Source organism: Lacerta agilis, chromosome 4 (genome assembly GCF_009819535.1).
Source record: "Lacerta agilis isolate rLacAgi1 chromosome 4, rLacAgi1.pri, whole genome shotgun sequence".
NCBI lineage: Eukaryota > Metazoa > Chordata > Lepidosauria > Squamata > Lacertidae > Lacerta > Lacerta agilis.
Window position 1 is genome coordinate 81,219,679 of NC_046315.1, and position 22,133 is coordinate 81,241,811.

General features: G+C 41.1%; 1 protein-coding gene across 1 annotated transcript in view; it reads right to left on the reverse strand.

Moving 5' to 3' along the window:
* CLYBL (citramalyl-CoA lyase) overlaps positions 1-22,133 on the reverse strand; it is a 183,034-nt gene that overhangs the window by 66,664 nt on the left and 94,237 nt on the right. Inside the window, exon 2 of the mRNA XM_033147819.1 lies at positions 8,627-8,816. Coding sequence (XP_033003710.1) covers positions 8,627-8,816 — 190 coding nt within the window. The remainder of the gene's footprint in view (positions 1-8,626; positions 8,817-22,133) is intronic.

A 22,133-nucleotide genomic window follows, 5' to 3' on the forward strand; every position in this document is an offset into this window, starting at 1 on the left:
CCCTCTAGCCTACTTATGTCAGTTTAGTTTATTATACTAATATATTGCTTCAAACATCCAGAGGCACCCCAAAGATATTTTACAATATTCAATATTCAAATACAAAATACACATGAAATTCAGTAAAATTGGGTATTGGAACAATCAGAATTAGAACGGTGGGTGTTGGTTGTAAATCTAAATTTAATTAATTCTTCTCTTCCCTTGTATTATAATATTTTAAAGAATATTTATTTATTTCAATAGTTTATACACCACTTAATAACTACCATATTTCTCTAAGAGGCGTACCATAAGCATACAGCTTAAAACTTTTAAGTCAGTTAAAATAGGATATAAAAACAGAAAACCTCACTTAAAATGCTTGCTGAAATAAAAAAATAAGTCATTGGAAGGGAAAGTGAGGCAGAGAGAAGAAAACATCATCAACATCAACAACAGAAACCCAAGTGCCTAGCAATATTGGGTGCTTTAGAAACAATAATTTCTTGTTCCTGCTAGGTAGAAAAAGCAAGCTTGCTATGGTGGCGGCTTCTTGGCCAGGAGCAGAGGGCAATGGAGTGCTGAAAGAAGCCCTCCAGAGCCTCAGTTGGTTATCAAAACCAGTGACCACTACAGGCCCAAGGAAGCCTTTCTACATGCGGTGCCTCATTAAGAGGCTAATTTGTGAACCTGCCGAGAGAGAGGTTCCCTATCTGTTTTCTAAGCTAATGTTTCTCCATTATTACTGGGAGGAATGAGTTATTTCCAAATGACAGCAAACCACTGACAGCCTGATAATGTCTACTAGGGACCTCAAGGGAGCATTTAGTAGCCATGTCCCTCAAGCTAAATCACAAGATCTTAATAAAGGTTTGGGCATGTTCCTAAAAGGCGGTAAGTTTTCCCTGTAGGGAGATCAGATGCTCTTAACATCTCATAATTTTATGCCCTGAATTATTACACCATAGTAACCTCAGGAAGTTACACATTAATTGCAAAATTAGCGTTCAAGTTTTGCATGCTAATTAGCAGTAGCAGTCTATTTTCTTTATAGTCAGTATGTTATGGCCTGCCTTATCAAAGACTCAGTATTCACTGCTATTTTTTCCCGGGTATTTCCAAGCTGTACATTTTTGCTATGTACCCGATTGTATGTCATTTCCCCCCAACTTTTGGGGAAAACAACTAAAAATTTCATAACCATTCATGGTTTTTTGTTCACATTAAAAAACAACAACCCAACCTATTAATCCATATAGACTCCCTAAATATTAAGCTAGCTGTCATTTTTATATTAATATTGTTTCCAAGGATTTAAAAATCTCACTTGTTAGCCATAAAATGTATTTCTGCTAACAGCTATAAAATCTAATTTAAACCCTTCTGGCATTAGCTAAATAGCTGAAGCAAATTTCTATCTAGCTATGCTGAACATCTTGTTACTGCTGTAAATATATAAAATTCCCTTTGAAGTGATAAAGGTTCAGTAGGATAAATGGGGTCTCCGGAGTCCAATCATTGTAACATCTCTGAAGCCTAACAAATGTTGTTTACATACCGGTATTTCAAGGATTATGTTTCAAGTTTAAATAAACAGATTAAGCCATGTTTACATGCATTAATTTACCCTTTTATATTATAAAAATGTAAATTTAATTGAGCTGTATTTTCAGGATGTAACAAATGGTTTTATGTTTTCTTTCCCCTAGAGGAATGAACTGCATTAAGTCAGATGATCCAGTTAAAATAAGGGGCTTGCCAGACCCCATAATCAGCTCTGATCACAGGATTCCAAAAGATCACATCCTGCCAGATTGTCTAGCACATGCCTGTTCCTCCCCAGCCCTGGAAACACAGCCTACCATTAAGCACAATGATGCAGCTGCCTCAGGCAGCAGATATTTTGGGGAAGAAGCAGCAAAATGTTGGTGGATAGTGTTGTGCGTGCCACATGGCCTGCCCTATATCCCCATAAGTCAGACTACTGCTCTCAGTGGAAGACACTGACCCATCATCAGATTCAATTGCCAGTCTGGTCAGATTTTGTACCTGGAACGGGACGAGGTGCCATCTCGACTTTCACCTCAGGCAGCAAAATGTCTTGAGTTGGCCTTGATTCTTAAGTAAGAGTAAGCTGCAGTAGCATTTCCTAACATGGGAGGTGGCTGTCACTGCCATCGCCATAAAGTCTGCTTCATTTGTATGTTCCTGGCAAGTTTTGACAGAGGCTCCGGGTGCATGCCGACCCCTGGCCAATGCTTGGTGTCCATTTGAGCATGCGAAGGGGTCTGCAGCTAGCCCTCTACATTTGGAGCCCAAAGGGTGCGCCATGCTTGATTTTTTGCAGCAATCTTGTTCATTAAATAGACCCTCCAGGGCTCCTAACGTGGCCCAGTGTCAGCACGCAACAGCCTAGGCAGGTTGCCAGGGCCCCAGCAGCTCAGTAGGCCACACTCCTGTGCAAAGAACTTTCCTGGATGCATTCCCACTTTACCTCCCTATTCACACCAGAGAAATGTTGGCATTATGGAGTTATGAGATCTCCGAGCCAAGGAGTAACTATTCAATCATTAGAAGACATCTGAAAGCAGCCTTGTATAGGGAAGTGTTTAAAAATTGTTTAATATTTTATTATGCTTTTATTGGAAGCCACCCAGACTGGCTGGGGCAACCCAGTCAGATGGCTGGGGCATAAATAATAAAATTACAATTATTATGGGATAGGATGTCCCTGCTTTCATTGGAGAAATGTTGGGAGTATGCATTTGATCCTCCAAATGGTTAGTTAGTCATTCAAAATTACGGTATGCTTGGAAAATACTTTAAATATAAACAGTTTTCCTAGCTAGGGCACGGATGAGCACATAACAATACTTTTTTTTTATGTGATTAAATGCTACTTTCTCCGATCTGAAGCTCCCAGTCTCCCTTTACTTCATGATGGCTTAAAAAAAAATCGTTGTTAGAGGACTAGCTTGATCACAGCAAAATAAATAAATAAATTCAGAACTGTAGAGCACTTCTGTATATTAGAAAGTGCTACAGGAACCACAAATAATAACAGAAGTAGTGACAGTGACTCACATATACCTTCATTGGACCTTAGATTATGTGTTACAAAATAATTCAAACTGCCTCAACAGTTCAAAGGAACTACACAGGTTAAAGCATAAAATACCAGGGATTGCAAATCAGGAATCAGCAGCTCATTCTCAGCACCACAAGAAACTATGGTGGGTTGTTAGAGGATGGCGTCTGTACATTGCTGTTTTTCAGCACATCCGCAATGGATGGCACAGAGGAATGCCCAAACCAGCTATGGAAGCAGGGCCAAGTAACATTTGGAACCAATAGGGTTTCACCAGTTCTTATAAAGCTTCTGACTTTGGCCTGGATCCCCAATCTCTGCAAGGGATTCTCGAGTCCAGACAAAGCTCATCGGCAGCAAACCCCTGCTTCTTTATTCCAAACTAACAGCCCTTAGACTATTCCCAGTTAAAATAGCTGGTGGAGAATCCTCATTATTTCCTGCTTCCACATTGCAGATGGAAAGCTACAACCGAGAAAGGGAAGTTATAGAAGATGGCAATGTTAGTTCAGTTGTCAAGATCACTGGGAAACTTTGTACAAACCACAGCCTCTATAACTCCCAGAGCTCTGAAGACCAAGACCAACACTACATGACTACTGTACAGTATTCTTCCTGTTTGTGCCATAGCGGAAAGGCCACTGATATAACGCTAAGAAACAGCAAGCAGGCAGATCTGGGGTGGCTAGCACCCCTGCTGAACCCAACATGTCACTTCAAACATCTAGCTAGGGAACTAACAGAACACAATTTTTAAGGAATATCCTAAACTCGAGTATTACATCTAGTTCAACGACAACAGTTTAGTTGTGGCAGAAATCATTACAATTAACTGTTTTACTGATGGGTGTTCCACTCTTTCTGAAGGTGGCAACACAAAAACAGTGTTACTATAAATTAGTATTAAAAGTAATGTACTACAGTGGGGATCTTGAGTAATTAATTGTATGACTGCATTGTCTCAAAGTATATCCAGCCTTCAAGAAGTCAAAAAACAGATCTTGATGCAGTCAAGCCTCTTTTAAAGATGCAAACACAGAAAACACTAGGGTTCTGCTTATCCTTTCACAAAGGGTGAAAAGTACTATTCAAATTCCATGGCTAGGCCAGCCACTTTGTTTGCAATAAACAGGAAGAGAGCTGAGCTGTAATTTCCCAAAACAGCATTTGGAGACAAAAGAAATGCTTGGCAGCCTTCATATACTGACAGCACATATAGCACTGACAGCAACATTGACAACAACAACTAGGACTGATGGAAGGCATGCATGAGCTTTGCTATCCTCATATGCAGAGAGTAAGGTGGGCTAAAAATAACAGTGCTTGTTTTAATGGCATCTAGAGATGCTTGATAAGTGCATCTCTCCCAGAACCCCCCCCCCCCCCCAGATCCCTGCATAAAACATCCTCTTGGACCAATGTGCAGACTGGAACTTAGGTACCCAACATATTTTTTACTTCTGCTGCAATGCAATTTTGGGCAGTTTTACCGCATCAAACCATGTATTTTAAATATAAACTTTGAGAGGAAATGTGTATCTCAGTATAAATGGAGACTTCTTTTTTTAAAAAAAGTAGCTTAATGCAGAATCAGAAAGCATTGGAACAATATGTGCAAAAAAATGGAAAAGCCAGAAATAGACAGATTAATCTAACCCAAGTAGTAACAGTAGTAAGCATACAGTATATAAAGAATGCAGGATGAAAATATGGTTATATTTAACTGTGGATGTTATTTTTAAATCATGGAGATTAAAAAAATCTGTTATTAATACCTATTTCTTATTAACAACAATAATAGTAGTAGTAGTAGTAACAAGGATGCAATTTAGACATTTTTAATTGTGCTGCTTTACATTACTTTTTATTTTAAAAAGTGTTTCCCTTCCCTTCAACCACTGATCCATTGTCTGCACTGATTGGCAGCAGCTCTCCAGATGTTCAGCTAGGCATCTTTCCTAGGTCTATCTGGAAATGCCAGGAATTGAACGCAAGACCATTTGTATGAGAAGCATGTGTATGAAGTTGTCAGGCATAATATATGACTGGTGGGCCCAATTTATTGTGTAGGGTCACGAGCTACCTAGTCTATGTTTCAATGGAAAGCATTGTTCTAACACACGATAATATAAGAATGCCTTCCGTTTTATTTGTATAAACATACAAAATTTTCTGTAAATTTATACCAAGCCCTTTCCCCCCCGCCACTGCATTCTAGAAATTATATCCATTGTGTCTCAGTGAAAGTCAATTTGGATATTTCTGAACCTCCAGGAAAGTGCCAACTTTTTTTTAAAAAAAAGTCTGTAACAGAAATAAGGCTTTTTAAAAATAATAATCAGCCCCCCCCCCAATTTAGCGCCTTAAAAAAATTGCTGCAATTCTGACCTTCTCAGAAACTCCCCTAATTCTTTCAAGAGGAAGATGCTGAGTAAAACAATGGGAACAAAAAAAAACCACCAAACATTTATTGTCAGCATTACCACTCAGGAGTGACGGGCTTTCTAAGGTCATACAGGGATTAATAAGGTCATGAAAACACTTTACAACCTATATGAAAACATATATTCAACAGAACTCTTCACGGATCAAAGAAAGCGTTGCAGAGTTTGCCAATATAGTTCTCTTTGCTGAGACTTCGATTCCCCAAATTTGATTGAAGAAATTTCCCCAAGCTGCTTTTAATAATAGCAAGAGACCTGGGAAAGTGCTGCTCCCATTCCAATTTTCTATATCGTTCGGAGCGATGTTACCGCACCATGTGTCTGTGTAGGTTTAATCATTCTCTATCTTCTGCTCAGCTAGCTTTCTCCCCGTAGAAAGGTACAATTAGCTGCTGCACTAATTTATAATAAAACAAATATCTTGTTTTTTTTTAAAAAAACCCTCCAGTTATCAGTGACTCTCGTTGTGAAGTGCTCGTTGAAATTCTCACTATGGGCCCAGAGAAATACCTGATGCATTGACAAATCCCAACCATTTGGCTTTGTTATAAACAGATTATCATCACATAATACAGGAAAACGGTTGGCTTTAATTGAGGTAGCCAGAGATTTACAAAGCCCACCGCAGCTTTTTTCTATTGATGCTGATAAAGCTCGGAATGAGCTTGCCTGCATTTTATCTTACATATATCACAACTGACCCAGTTTATGATTTTATCTCATGTCTACTATACGCATTCCCCTTCATGAGCCAGGGATAAGAAATGAGACACTGGAGGGCTCCACATTAAGATAGCAGGTGGTGTAAGGCAGAGATGGGGAGCCTTTGGACCTGCAGATGCTGCTGCATTCTAACTTCAATCACCCTTACCCAACAAGGCCAATGGTCTGGGATAATAAATAGGAGCTGCAGTCTCCGGATGGCATCAGGTTCCCCATCGTTTGTGTGGCTCTACTTACAGTCCCCAACTGGCTCTAGTAGGGCAGGGGTAGTCAACATGGTCCCTTGCAGATGTTGCTGGACTACAATTCCCATTATCCAGGACTATTGGCCCTGCTGGCTGGGGCTCATGGAAGTGGTTGCTCAGCAAAATCTAGAAGGCACCTTATTGGCTTCCCCTGCGCTAGTGGTTTACCTGATTGTCAGTAACATGCACTGAAAGAACAGAGCCAGTTTTTCATTTCTGGAACAGAGGGTAACAGTCAGCTAGATTTTACTCAGAGTAGGCCTTTTGAAGTGAATGGTCCTAACTTCCTCATGTGTATTAATTTCAATGGGACTACTATGAATAAAACCTACCAACAAGTAGAGGCTTTAAATCAGGGTTTCCCAAACTTGGGTCTTGTTTGGGACTGTTTGGGGACTACAATTCTCATCCTCCTTGACCACTGGTTCTGCCAGCTAGGGTTGATGGGAGTTTAAACGGGCAACAAGAACATAGTGATTTTACTGAGATTTGGTACTCATTTATTTGCCTTTGGCGAAATGTTCTTGCATTTTTTATTTGGGAGCCAAGAGGGAGGAGGGATATAACTTTGGTTTTTGCAATGATTGTTATTTATTGTCTTGTAATAATAAAATAATAATAATAACCCGCAAGAGAAAGACAGCAAAGCACACTTAGCTGAACGCCACTCATCTTCTGGAAGTAGCAAGCAAGCCCCAAGCGTGGGCAAAATTCTGCTGGTTGGTTGGGTTTCCTAACAGGTTGACAGGTGTGGTTCTAAAAAACTTGTCCTTGCTTAGTGGGCTGCCACCTGCCCTTCCCTCTATAGACCACACACCTGATTTCACATATTATTATTAATTAAATTTGTATACACCCCTTCATCTGAAGATCACAGTGTGGGTCACAACATAAAAATTCAAAATGAGGACACAAAATACATCATAAAACAGAAACAAACCAATAACCCCCCTCCCACAAACAAATTCAAAAGGTCATAGAACGTTTGTCAACCAAAGGCTTGGTCATAGAGAAATGTTTTCGCCTGGCACCTAAAGATATGTAATGAAAACGCCAGGCGAGCCTCCCTGAGGAGAGCGTTCCACAAATGGCGAGTCACCTCAGAAAAGGCCTGTTCTGATGTTGTCACCCTCTGGAGGCACACAAAGAAGGGCCACAGATGGTGATTGCAGAGTCTGGGTCAGTTCCTATGGGGAGATACACTCCCAGAGATAATAACTATTTAAAAGGTAATTTGCTTTATTAAATGTGATAACTCTGTACTTGGAGCTTGCTGGGCTCCTCCGTCTCAGGACCATAATGCCACAGTGCCGAGTTTTTACTCCCTAGGCCCAATGAGAAGCAACCAGCAATTCATTTAGCACCAAAGTAAGGACTCGGGCAGAAATATTGCCGTGTTGACCTTATCTAGGAGCTGTGAAGAATCCTTTCTGCTGCTTTAAAGGATTGAAGTGTTAACAATAGAAGACTATACTGCCCTAGAAAGCATTCTAATAAGAGCAACAGTTTGATCCCTAAAGGAACGAACAATGAAGCCTCTATTCAATCCACTCTGGAAGAAGAAAGGAAGGAAGGATGACATACGGAAATGGACACACTCTGCAACAGGAGAAAAGGCTATTTTCAATTGGGAAAAGAGACAGTTGGGAGAGAAATAAGCATACTAAAAATCCACTGCTCCACAGATCTGGGTTATATTTCTGCAGCAAAAGAAACCACTGATTCAAAATTAGCATCATATCAGTATGGTGGCTATTTAAAAACGACGACAACAATTTGCTGCTATCCCAGTTGGTGCATGTGTCTTAGATAAACACCAGGCTTGACTTTGCTGTCACTGCTCATGAAGGCATTCTTTGATAGTCTGAACCAGGGTCAAGATCACAAAAAACACCAGAAAAGAGAGGGGGTCATAAGCATTTCTGAAGATCAGCAGCGATATGAGCACATGCCAATGTGCAACTGATTTGCGAGATCTGCATTGATACGCTCCTGTACAACAGCCTTCCAAGTACTGCTTGCAATTGGAAACAGAGTTGACAGCACCGGGACATAAATTTGTGTGAAATGGCTTGATTTCTATGCACAGCTATATTGCGTGATATAATAATCCCATGTAACATGATGGAGTATGTATTGCTTACCTTCCTATTTATAGCAACCCCATCTTCACAGTCCAGCACAGCACAATCCACATCGACAGATGAGATTTTCCGTATCTTCCTCTCGTCGTCGGCTGGCACGTAGAGAACGGCCCTTCGGGGTATGTAGTTACGAGACGGTGTCAAGCGATAACCAAGCTTAGGAGCAGGAAAAGGCAGAAAAGGACTCCTCCTGTAAAAAAAAGAAAGAAAGATGAGATCTCTATTAATCTCAGGCTGTACTTCTTAAACGCTTTCAAGAAGTTCCACTGCCACTTTAATTACTGACAAGAACGGCTTACTTTGTTAACGTCTGCATGCCGCCTTAACTCCAAGGGTAGTATCTGAAGAAGTGTGCATGCACACGAAAGCTCATACCAAGAACAAACTCAGTTGGTCTCTAAGGTGCTACTGGAAAGAATTTTCTATCCAAGGGTAGGGGTAGCCAAAAGGTAAAATCCCTGGTGATGTGATGTAGATCAGCAAATATTTCTGACTCCCAGTTGATTAACCGTGGGAACAACAAAATACACACACTTCATATCACCTTGTTGAAATGAAGAAAGCGGGCTGGAGGCGGGGACGACAATGAATAATTTTGTGTGTGTGGAAGGACTGTGCACTCAGTTCAGTTCTGGATTCAGAATCGTACCATGTTAAGCATATGTCTCATACAGCACTTCTTCACACAGCACATAGTTAAGTTATGGAAGTCGCCTACAGAGAATGCAGTGATGGCCACCAACTTTGACGGCTAGTGTAAGAAAAAATGGAGTAGCTCTCATGAAATTAATGTCACTGTGTCACGGAAGGCCCATAGCTCAGTGGCAGAGGGCCTACCTTGCATACAGAAGGTCCCTGGTTCAACTCTTGACACTTCCAGTTAAGGCCAGTGCTGGAGAACTGCTGCTAGCTCAGTGTAGGCAACACTGAGCTGGCGGGACCAACGCTCTGGCTCAGTATAAGGCATCATTCTTTGAGTTCAAACTGATGACTAATTGAGACTGCACACACATCTACTTGCAAGTGAGGATCACTGAGTTATGATGGAGCTGACTTCCAGTAGACATGCATAGGATTGACCTGTAAATGTGACAGCTAACACTGGCCAAGGACATGTGATGCCATTGCTGCCCATCTGCCCATTTACAAAGCCCAGAGCAACTTGGGTCCAGGATATCTCGAGGACCACCTGAAATCTTATCATTCAGCTCAATCATCACTGAGATCCTTTGCAGGAGCACCTTCGGACGTTGCCTGACTTGGTGAGGTTTGTTTGACAACAATGGGGAATGTGCCTTTAATGTCATCAGCCCAGTCCTGTGGAACACCCTGCCAATAGAAATTAGCAGATGTCTGCTGAAAACCTTTCTAGTCTGCCATGCCTCTCTGCAGACAGCTAAGAATACATCCACAACAATGGTCAACTGATGTTTGCTTTTTACTTTTAACTTGGTTTTAACTGATTAGGATTTTATTGTTTGGTTTTATCTTTATATTGTTGTAAACTGCTAGGTTTTTTTATGATACAGCAGTATATAAACATTTTTGCAAACAAACAAATGCCAACCATGACCTAGAGTCACTATCACAGCAATTTGCAATCTTGTGATCTCCTCCACTGAAGACAGAAAGCATTATAGGGCAAATTAAGGGGAATAGTTTTGTTTTACCTATATACTTTGGCCACCTCATGAGAAGGGAAGACTCCCTGGAAAAGACCCTGATGTTGGGAAAGATGAAGGGCACAAGGAGAAGGGGACAACAGAGAATGAGATGGTTGGACAGTGTTCACGAAGCTACTAACATGAGTTTGGCCAAACTGCGAGAGGCAGTGAAGGATAGGCGTGCCTGGCGTGCTCTGGTCCATGGGGTCACGAAGAGCCGGACACGACTGAACGACTGAACAACAACAACACCTATATCCCCACCCAAGTCTCTTCTCCTGAAGTTTCTCAGGATGATGGGTTTATACCCGGTCCCTAGGGCACTGACTTGTTCTCCCCCCTACTCTCCATCTCTATAACCAGGGCTTTGCTGCTTTGGTAACTTCAAAATTCTGAACTTCAGTATCTCTGATTTTTTGCTTAGAAGAGCTGAGTTCTGCAACCTGTGGGAAGTGCTCAAATTAAGCACCTACTTGCTGGTTTTGAGTAACGCATTTTCATTCTGTAGTTAAGTCATAGCCAAGGGAAGGTGATGCATCTTGTTCCTGGTTCCCTCTGACTGCCCCTGCCACTTTCAGATATTCCCCAGGCATTGGCAATGACATGAAATTATAAAATGCCCCCATTCACGTAACTCTATCGTATGAAAAAGAAGAAGAACATTTAAATGGTTTGTAACAAACACCAACAAGTCTTGGGCACAGACGCAAGTGAGCCAGCTAGAGAATCAGACTATTCAAAGCTACAGAAAAGGCTGATTTTTGCAGACTAATAATCCCAGTTATTGGCCTAACATTTTAATCATTTTGTTCCAATGGCTTGTTTCTCACAGAATTAGCAACAATGAATGGCTAAAATACCTCAGATCATATATGTCTAATTGCAGTCAAGAGCAGCTCTTGTCTGCATGTACATTTCAATTTACCTCTGGGGATAATGTTTGTTAATTGTATTTCTTTTATATGCTGGTGGTGGAGGGGGGAGAAAGCTGCTTACTCAAAAAGGGGCTAAGTGTTCCCTTCTATCCCTTTGTTCGCACAAGAAGCTAAAGTCACTTCAAGAGGCACTTAATCCCATCATCCATGGTTACAATTGCCTTACAGCGCCAGTCAAAAAGAATCTGAAGTAAATGCAGCTATATTATGTAATTAAAAGAAATTCAGGTAGTTATTGCCAGGGGCACTTTCCAGGTCTAAATACGTAAAATGGCACTGCAGGGATCCTAAATACTGTAGTGTTTTAAATCTGGTCAACCACAATATCGCACAGATCAAGAGGAGGAATATGCAGAAAAGGAGAACGCCTCTCTCCTAGTGTGCATTGTGAAGCAAGAGGAAAGAGGAGGGACTTTCTGACCTTTGAAGTGGCAAGAACCCACGGAAGCCCATCTGAAAAGGGAAATAAAAATATCAAGAGGAAGAGAAACAAACAAACTTATTACAGAAGGCCCCAGTTCCAATAGTTAAAAACAATGAAATATATAAAAAATTGAATCATCTTTAATGCTTTTGTTCAGGTTATCCAATGTTCAAAATACATATTTCCTTCACTATTGCAGAGGAGCCTGGCCATAGCATTTGATAGCTGCCTGTAAAGCGCTGATCTTAAAGAGATTTACTAGAAAATTTAGCATCACTAGTCTAAAGTTAATTTCAAGGAATTGGTGGCCAATTAAGGAAGCAACATGTTTGATATCCAGATGTTTCACAGCAGTTGATCTAGCAACTCCAAATGGTGTGGATTTAGCAACATTCTCTAATTAAGTTGATACAGAAACCAAAACCATGCCAACCAACATACCAAACACACACACCTTATATATATATATATATGGTTTTCCTGCTTTTTTCCCTCATAACAAACAACTGCTTGGAAGTTTTGTTTTTTCAAAACAATGTCACAGCCTCTTTTTTCCATCTAAAAATGCCAATCAGATTGTTTCAGCGGAAGATTAGGTGCTGGGTTCTGAGCGTTTGGGGAACTTGAGCTTTTAAAAACACAACCTTAGAAACACGATTCAGTTCATAATATGGCCTCCATAATGAGCCTCATATTCCACTGCAATTAAGAGATTGACTCTGTTAAAACAGATGGGCACAAACAGGTTCAAGCCAACTGTAAGTGAAATCAGCACTAAGGACAGTGTCTCCAGTTGAAACTGCCTACAATGATTAAAATAGCTATTACAAAAGCCCGAGAAAGTACACAGCCCAGTGCAAGCAACAGAAAAACATGGGGGGGGGGCGAAGGGTTAGTAATGCTATTTTTAAAAATTAACCCCAGCAATGACAAACCCTGGATCTCAAAGGAACAGATTGGGATCGGTGACACCTTAGAGCAGTTGTCTGCTGGAAAACCAAACCAGTAGCAAGAGAGAAAAAGGGAGACTTCCAAGTGACCCTCTGCAAATAAACTGCTAAAATAGGTAGGTTTCTTCTCGCTGGAGATATAGGGATATAAACTGTGCATGAAACATCACTGGCTACCTTGCTGTTGGTTTTAAAGGATGCACAACAAGGCAGCAGAGGGCCACGCTGAAACAATAACACCAATCAAATGTTTTAATCTAAAGTCTTTGCTCATTTTTTGTGATGCTTTAACAACATCCTCCATACATTTACTTGGACGCTAAGTTTCCTGATTTCAAATGGAACCTAAGTCTGCTTATAACTGTAGTCTTCAATTATTTTCTCCCGCTTGATGTCACAATATAATAAATTTAGAAATGATGTATATAGAAAAAAAGGGTGGTGGAATCCTTTCAAGGAATGATAGGACTAACTACAAACTGAAACAGAACTGATAAAGGCCTAGAATAATTGATCTCAACCACAAAATGATTAAGTATTACCATAGGTTAAATAGTTAACCAAGACCACTCCCCTCCCACTAAGTCTAACCCCTATGACCTTTCCTTTAACTCATCAAGTAAATAATCTCCATGATACTGACATTGTGGTTTGCAAATATCAAGGGCCCTTTCATATAGAGCAAACGTCTTTTCATTTAAAGCAGAGAAGGACACAATCTGGAAGCAGTGCAATTTCATTAAAGTTGCTTTAATTGTTTTCAAAGAAAGCTAAGCGCTTTCACACAGGAGACCAAGGCAAGTAATTTGTTGAGAAATTTTTTTTAAAAAAGGAAAACTGTAACACTTGGGAGTAAGAGTCCTGGGTTTCAATGGAATTTAAGTAAAGCAGTTATCTTTAGCCCTCTAGGAAAGTAAGTTGAGATCAATTATAATTACTTCCAGGTTAAAATACTTTGATATACTGTAGATTGATTCTTATAACTCAGGAGTCACCAACCTTTCTGGACCAGGGACACATTTAAATTTTTGGGAACGTGTTGGGGGTGCCAGACACAAAATGGCTGCCATGGGGGAGGATGGCATAACTCAAAATTAGAAAGACAACTACCCTGACAACCTTATGCTTATCACAGGAAGTAAGCAATGTCCTGACTGTGGACATCAAACAATAGTGATTGCACACACAATGATGGTGTTGCTGCCTAACAACAAGGGGGAGCGTTTCTCAGTACCATGGAAAATGGCATATAGAAGGTACCTGCACATTTTGCCCCACAAATTTATTTTTAAGAAAATAAAAACAAACAAACTCAGAACCGGGGAACTTACCCGGGACACCAATTAAATCCTTCATGGGCACCACGGTGCCCCAAATGTCAGGTTGGCAACCCTGATATAACCCTTGCATAGACTGACATAACAAAAATACCCTTTAGGCACCAATCCTATACCCACTTACTTAGGAGAAAGTCCAATTCAACAGGACTTACTTGACTAGATATACTGTTAGCTGATAAGTGCCACAACCTCTCTCACCCATTTTTAACAATTTCACCATTTCATATAGCTTCTATCTGATTAAACTAGAAGAAATGAAGAAAACATACATTTGTATGACCATGCTATTTTCAAATAAAATACCTAATAATGGACATGGATCTGATATAACTGAGGATCCAGAATATATGGTACTGTTGTTTCGATTCTCCCAAAAGCTGCAATTCTGTTTCTATTCTACATAGCCCAGTCTATTCAAATGCCGTGCAGTCCTTGTTCGCATCAGTTTAATTCTTGCCACATAAGTTATATCTAATACGAATGGACATGGCCATTTTTGCGAAACAGAGCTATCCACCAAAATGTTACACGGTAAACTTGACATAAAAAAATAAATTAACATACAGAAAGGTTTGTGAACATCCTGATGATGTTAGACTATGGCTTCCACTGCATATGTAGAGTACACAATAATACAAGTCACCGGCACACTGATAGTTATAAACAAAAGTCATTCTGTATTTTCATTCACCACCTGCATTTTGAAGTAATTTGCATTGGTTAAATCCATGTAGGTAAGATCTAGAAATGGCTACAAGCCTGGTTGGCTAAAGTGCAACCTCTTCATTTCGATTTAATGTGCCTCTGATAACCAGATGGTTGGAATAAGTTTGAGATGGCTATCATCTCTGTAGCCTGATTGTGGATTTCCAAGGGCATCTGGCTGGATAGTATTGGAAAACTATGGGAAAACTGTCTGGAAGCTATTGGAATATTGAGCTAGACTGGCCCTGGTGTGATTCAAGCAAAGCATGTTCTGATAACCGTAATAGCAATGCATTACCATACTTCACAACTGAATAAATGGAAAAAGATATTTTTGAGAAAAAGAATGTCTTGAAATGACTTAAATTCATTTAACAACCCCCCTCCATATCCAAGAACTGAAACAAGTATGAAGCAATATCCTCACATATTTAATAAAATATTATTTTATCTATCGCACGACTCTCAAGTACAATATAACAATAGCTTATCAAATCCCCGAGGCTGCTAAATTCTCAATTAGCAATTCTCAATCAAAAGGATCCTTCCCCTTTCTTTCTATCTATCCCAAGAGTCAGTCTCTCATTGTAATTAATTTTTCAGGGCTTTTAATTATAGAAATGGAAAATCATACTCAAGTCGTATTAACTGGAAAAGAATGATACGATATCCCATGAGTTTACTACATACTTCGCAATTCACTCTTTACAGAAACCTTTTAATAATAATTACAGGCATAATAAGCAAGATAACTACCATATTAGGCTCCAGAACTGAGCCCCAATAGTATGTTATGAAGATGGATATTCTGGATTATTTTATAAGAATACTGAGGTGGTACCTGCTCTGAAATAACTGCACCACACGTAATACCAAGGTGACAAAACAGTGCAGAATTAAGAATGCATAGTTCCAGTTATTTGTTTGAAAAAAGAACCTAGTCTCAAGAGTGCACAGCAAAGTCCTGAAAACACAATCCTGGCTCAAACAGCATAATGCTTATCTCAGTAATTCTTACAACAACCCTGTAAGGTAGGTTAGTAGTATTACAGTAACTTACGAGGGGGTTACGTTCTGGGGATTGTACCTAATGCCAAAATCGTTTATGGTCAAAAAAACATTGGGTGCAACGGTGGGTGGGATTGCCAAAGTCTCCTCCCCCAATGCCTGCCCCCTTCCCAGCCCCTTTTAATTAAAACTTCTTCTTTTTTGGCCAAATGTGTAAAGCTGAATGTGCACAAGTCAAATGCGTGTAAATTGTGGGTTTATTGTATTCCCATTTAGCAGCTCAAAGCTGAGGGTGAGAGAGTAATGACTTGCAAGTTGTACGTTGATAGCTGATTAAACGAAGGGAGCAAGCCCATACACTAGAAGCTGGCATAAAGCAAGCCTGGTGTAAATTAATTTAGCATAAAATAACACCAGATCCAAAGTCCATTCAGTATTGCTGGCTGAACTGGTCTGAGCATGGCAGAAGGAAAACAAGACTTTAAAATAGTGTTTAAGTTACACCAGCCTTTTTCCCCCTTTGGCTTAACTTACTCCTGGTTGCCAAGTCACAAGACTGTGCTGAACAGGCTTAGGATTCAGCTTAAGTCCCTCTGGTCCCACCACAACCCTTTTGGGGGGTTTACAGCAGCTTAAGATCCATCAGATTCTGCTCTCTCAAGTGGGTACTGGCTGCACCTGGGTGGGGGAGATATGCCAGCGTATCTCCAGATGAGTTGAGGATGAGGGAATTAAGCCAGTGTAGCCTGGGCTGGACCAGGAATCTCCAGGTTCAGCCAGAGGGCCGTTGAATCCTAGCCTTGCTCGTTAATTTTATTCCATAAAATAAACTTGGCCCAGTAGCAGATTGGCAACTAGTGCCAACTTCTGAGCACAGGTGTTAGACCTCATTCCTGTCAGCAATCGCGCTGCGGCATTCTGCACTAACTGCAGCTTCTGGATGAAGCGCAAGGGAAGCAGTAATCCACATTACATCCTTGATGTAATCAGTGTATGAACTACTTTGGCCAGGCTCTCCTGATCCAAGAATGACTGTAGCTGTCAATCCTCAATTCCCCATAAACCCAGAAGCTCTTGGTACAGGATTGCTCCCTAAGGCCCTCCAAGTTGATGATTTAGTTCCTTAGATAGTCAATCAGTAGCAACGCTAGAACTGAATCCATCAGACTTAAAACTGTTTTTAACCCTTTTAAACTATAATTGTTCCAGGGAATTACAACCAAAACCCAGACACAAAGTAAGCACAAATGCAGATGTGGCCAAGGATCAATATAATCTACAATAATAAAAGTAGACACGGCTTGATTAAAACAAGTAAATTAGCAATTAGCAAAATTTAAAAACCGCCCCATTCAGCTCCAAGGGTCATTTTGCAATAAAATAATAAACAAACATTTGTGTGTATAAGGTGTTATTTTTTGAAAATGAAAACTAAACAGCTCTAAAGGCCAACTTGCTCGCCACAGCCATTTTTGTGTGTCAACTTACAAAGTACACATGCCCCTATTATGCACACAGTGGGAGTTTCTTATCTGTCTTTCACAGGTGCCATTAACTTATGTGGCTATGATTGCTACTATCCACATCCATTTGGGTGACAGTGGAACACAATAAAAACCAATTGAAACTTGCCCTAAATGTTAAGAACCAAAAGTTGTTCTGTTCCCAGCAGGTCCCGGTTTCCTGGATCTTCTCTCCTCTTTTTTATTATTTAAAAAAACCCCACAAACCTATAGGCAGAATTCCATCATCAGCACCTTCCAGCACTACATCTGTGCTATTCCCCTTTCCTTTTTTCTTCCTTAAAAACAGATCTACAAAGCCAACCTCCTCTTCTTCTAGATCGTTCTCAGTGACAGAGAGTGAAGGAGATGGAGACAAGCCCATTGCACCGAAGACATACCTAATTTGCCCATGAAAAGTGTTAAAAACTAATCCAGCCTCTCTAGGGAGTAAAGGCATTTTGGGCACTCACTGTCATTAATTTAAAGTGCAAAGGATGGGGCCCAGTAACAACCGAGGACACAAAAGACCCCAGGATAAGAAACTGGCTGAAGAAGAACACAATGTGATTTTTGTTTCTGGCTACACATCCACAATGCTGGCTGCCAAACTTCTTTCGAAGTGTTTAACATTATGGGTTGGAACATAAATCCGATGATTTTGACAGGACTGACTACTGAGGATCTAGGATTCAAAGAATGAAGCCACTAGTTCAGATCACCCAAGGGTGCTTTCGAGCTCAGGGCTATCAAACTGCAGCCCACGCTGCAAAAGCAGTTCCTGGGAAGGCTTAGAGGACTGCAGTTCAAAGAGGGGAAAAGGACAAAAGACTTGTCAAATGTCTTGGCTGTGCTTGAAGCACAGGAACATAGAGAGCTTCCTTGCACCAGATCAGACTATTTGTTACCCCAGCTCAGCATTGTCCACTATGGTCTCAGACAGGGGTCTTTTATCTCATGTGCTATCAGATCCTTTCAACTGGACCTTCTACAAGCAAAGCATCTGCACTGAGCTATGAGCCCACCTAAATACAATGGTCAGCACTTTGGGTTCTGCCCATAGTATTTAAGCTCATAGGAAGGAATAGCAAGACTTTACTTTCATGGAGGAAAGGCAAAAGGTGAACACAGGGACATCATTGTGTTAGGGGGCTTAGGCTGCTCCATGACTCTAATAAACCTTGCTACACTTCCTTCTGCATGTGTAGCCTTTATCCTGGGTTCTTCATGATGCCAGCCTGTGATGGCAATGTTGGGAACAACTGGGATAGGTAGATAGGTAAGATGTACTGGAATTATACTGCTGTATTCAGAACGCTTTTCCACGTAGTGAAGGGTCAAAACACTAGGTTTGGTTTTCCTTGGAAGGAGCTCACTAGAGGCATGCCCAGTTCCAGGTATTTCCTAACCATTTGCAAGACTTAAGGAAGATCATCTAACAATTCTTATGGAAATACATCCAATTGATGTGGCCACTGAAATATCCCAGGCTATTAACGCTCATGACTCAAAATTATCAGTGTCCTATTCACAAGAATCTGATAGTAAACACGCAACACTGCATTGTTATGTGTTAGTTACAGGTAGGTAGCTGTGTTGGTCTGCCATAGTCGGAACAAAATAAAAAAAAAATCCTTCCAGTAGCACCTTAGAGACCAACTAAGTTTGTTCTTGGTATGAGCTTTCGTGTGCATGCACACTTCTTCAGATATTTTGTGTTATTTTCTTTAACATGAAGCAACCTGACCACACCACTCCCCCCCCCTTGACCCAGAAGCACAAGCTGAGGATGGGGGAAGCAGGTGTGTCCATTGGAGGGTGTCCATTAACGATGAGGTATAAAGAACAGTGACCAAACTGAGGGAGGCAGTGGAAGACAGGAGTGCCTGGCGTGCTCTGGTCCATGGGGTCACGAAGAGTCGGACACGACGAAACGACTAAACAACAACACATAAAGAACAGAAAGGTGAGAGCCAGGACAAGGATTAAACCCTTTCAGTAATCCACCAAGGAGACAAATGAGTCATAGGATCCTAAAAAGGACTGGTTGCGAGATGTAGAAAGAAGGCTGAGGAATCTCAAAATGGCCACCTTCTCTTGGTGCAAACTTGCACTGGGTCTGTAGTTTAGTGGCAAAGAACATGATTTGCATACAGAAGGATCCAAGTTCAATCCCTGGCATCTCCAGTTACAAAAAGGAATGTGGGTAGCAGGATTTTGAGGTATTGGAGAGCGACTGCTAGATGGGTTAATGGCAGTGCCGGATTTACGTATAAGCTAAACAAGCTATAGCTTAGGGCCCCACTCTCTTGGCCCCCCCCCCAAAAAATTATGAGTCTCTGTAAATTGTGTTTCTAAAGGAACTTTTGTTATTGCCAAATGCCAATGTGTTTGCATTATTAAGTTTGTTATGAATGAAAAAATCATTTTAAGTTAGAGCTTAGTACGGTAATTATTTCGCTATTAATATACTTCTTAATTATATTTCACTATTAATATACTTAATTATATTTCACTATTAATATACTTTTTCTTAATTGTATTTCAGTTCAACAATTACTTTGATAAAATACATATTTTGTTATGTACAAATGGCTTTAGATACCTATTAGCTCCATAAATTACCATATAGCATATATTCAACACAAAAACAGCGACAATTTGTTGTTGACAAAGGACAGCTGGACACATAAAGGGCCCCATTAACTTCAGTAGCTTAGGGCCTCATCAAACCTAAATCCGGCCCTGGTTAATGGTCTGATTCAGTATAAGGTGACTGAAAGTATCTACTTCTTCATGGCTTGTTCAAGTTGGTCCAATTATTGAAGCCAATGCATTCTTATTACCTTGGATGCAATCCACAACAGTTGCTACCTGAAAATGTGCAAGGCAACCTACAGAAAAGGTCCCAGGCAGCTTTGTTTGTGAGATTTCTCACAACGTGCTATCAATTCTTTAAAATAACCCAATCTGGAAGGTCCTGTCTCTTAGGGTCTGTACCTTTTTGACCTTTGCCTGTCCCTTAGTAGATGGGTAAAGTATCTTGCCCAAAGTTAATCCACTGCAGACTTTTTCACAGTATCATTGCAGATGGCGGCTGGAAGCAACAGTTTATGTGGCTTCACAGTGTTTGGTGTGTTGCTCTATGGCATTGCAGAAACCTGAAAAATTATGCAGATTCTGATCATGTCACCTCTAAAAGGTGTACCAATTCTGACTTGTTGCTGGAGAGCACAGGAGGAAATACATGATTCTCATGTTTGAAGAACTCCTCAATATTAATATCATACCCAAGACTCACCAGGAAAAGCCTTGAAAAGGAGTCTTCAGGTAGTTTTCTTATTACTATTCTTCTTGTCTGGTGCACTGAAAGAAGACATTTTCCTGGGTGTAAGCTTCTGTTAGCAAGTTGTTCCTCAACAAAGGGGCTGTACAGATTTTTTTGGATGTTATTTTATTTTACCAATTCTCTCTGCGGAAGCTGTATTCTCAAGAATTTCTTTGTCTGCAATGACCCAGATGCCAATAACATCAAGGTCTTGACCGGTTTCCATGAACGGATTGCCAAGCTCTGTGAAGCAATCCCTCACGTATTTTGCAGAAGCAAGGCATCTTTCTCCCTTGCTGATTTAAGGACACTACAACTTCTCAGTTGGCTCATGTTTTTCTAGACTACCAGAAAAAAGGCACACACAGGGGAATAATAATAAAATGGCATGAAGGGGTGGGAGAGCGGGGGGGGGGGGAGGCCAGCAGCCCTCGTGAGAGGGTGTAGGACAGGTTGCTAGAGACAGTGATCGGAGGAGGCAAGAAAGACAATGGAGGGGTTTGCAGTGCAGAGGAGGTGGTTGGCAGAGCTTCAGACTGCAGAATGCCCTCAAAATGCAAGACATAATCATTGTCATCAGCTGCTGAGAAACCAAAGAAGAGAAGTTGGCTGTGCTGGACTACTTGAGGGATGGCAAATTTGTGTGTGTTGTGGCATGCAGGTTCAGTTGCATGAGGAGATCTGTGGGGCTGTGGCAGCAAGTGCAAAGGTGAACACAGAGAAGGCACCGAAACATACTTCTGTGGATGGCAGCATCTTGCACCAAAAGCCTCTACGACCACTTCAAACCTTCCACCCACAGATGGGGACCAGCCTGCCAAGGAACTGAAAACCAGCCCAGGTTGGCTTAATGGCTTTAAGACCCATTTCAACCTGAAGAACATCCAAACGACAGGGGAGGTTGCATCCGCAGACAGAGAGGCTGCAAAGATGTGCAATGCACCACTAACGTGGCTGCTGGATGACAAGGCATACCTTCTAGAGCAAGTCTTCTGACGCAGAAAAGGCTCAAGCTGAAAAGCAAGCCCTTGCCTTCATCGCTGCAAAGGATCAAGTGACTGTGCTGCTCTCTGGCAATGCGTCTGGTCACTTGAAGCCAGGTCTCAAACCACCCTGTGCCCTAAAAGCCAAGAACAAGATCTGCTTCCTGGGGTTTGCAAATCCAACAAAAAGGCCTGGGTGACTTCATCATCATTTCTGGACTAGTTCCACTACATCACTCCAGAGGCTTTACCTTGAGGAGAAGCACCTGCAGATTAAAGCGATGCTGCCAGTGGACAATGCTCTTGGGCATCATGAGAGACTCAACTTTGTACACAGTAAGGGAGATTTGCTGCTTCAAGGCTGCTTACGCGAAGCTCACCTTCTCCTGAATGATCAACGCGATGGACACCAATCTGGATCGTCCATTGCATCACCTATTGGATGCAATCAAGCCTGAAACAGTGAGTGAATGATGGCGGAACTTGTGGCCGGAATGGGTGCACGAATTCAAGGGATTTCCAAGCACTGCCACCGTGGTGGAGAACATTGTGCAGATGGCAAGGCATGTTGTTGCTGGTGGCTTTGTTGACGTCATTCAGTAAGAAGTGGAAGAGCTAATGGAGGCCCAACAGGTATTGATTGATGACTGTTGAAGAGCTGCAAGAAC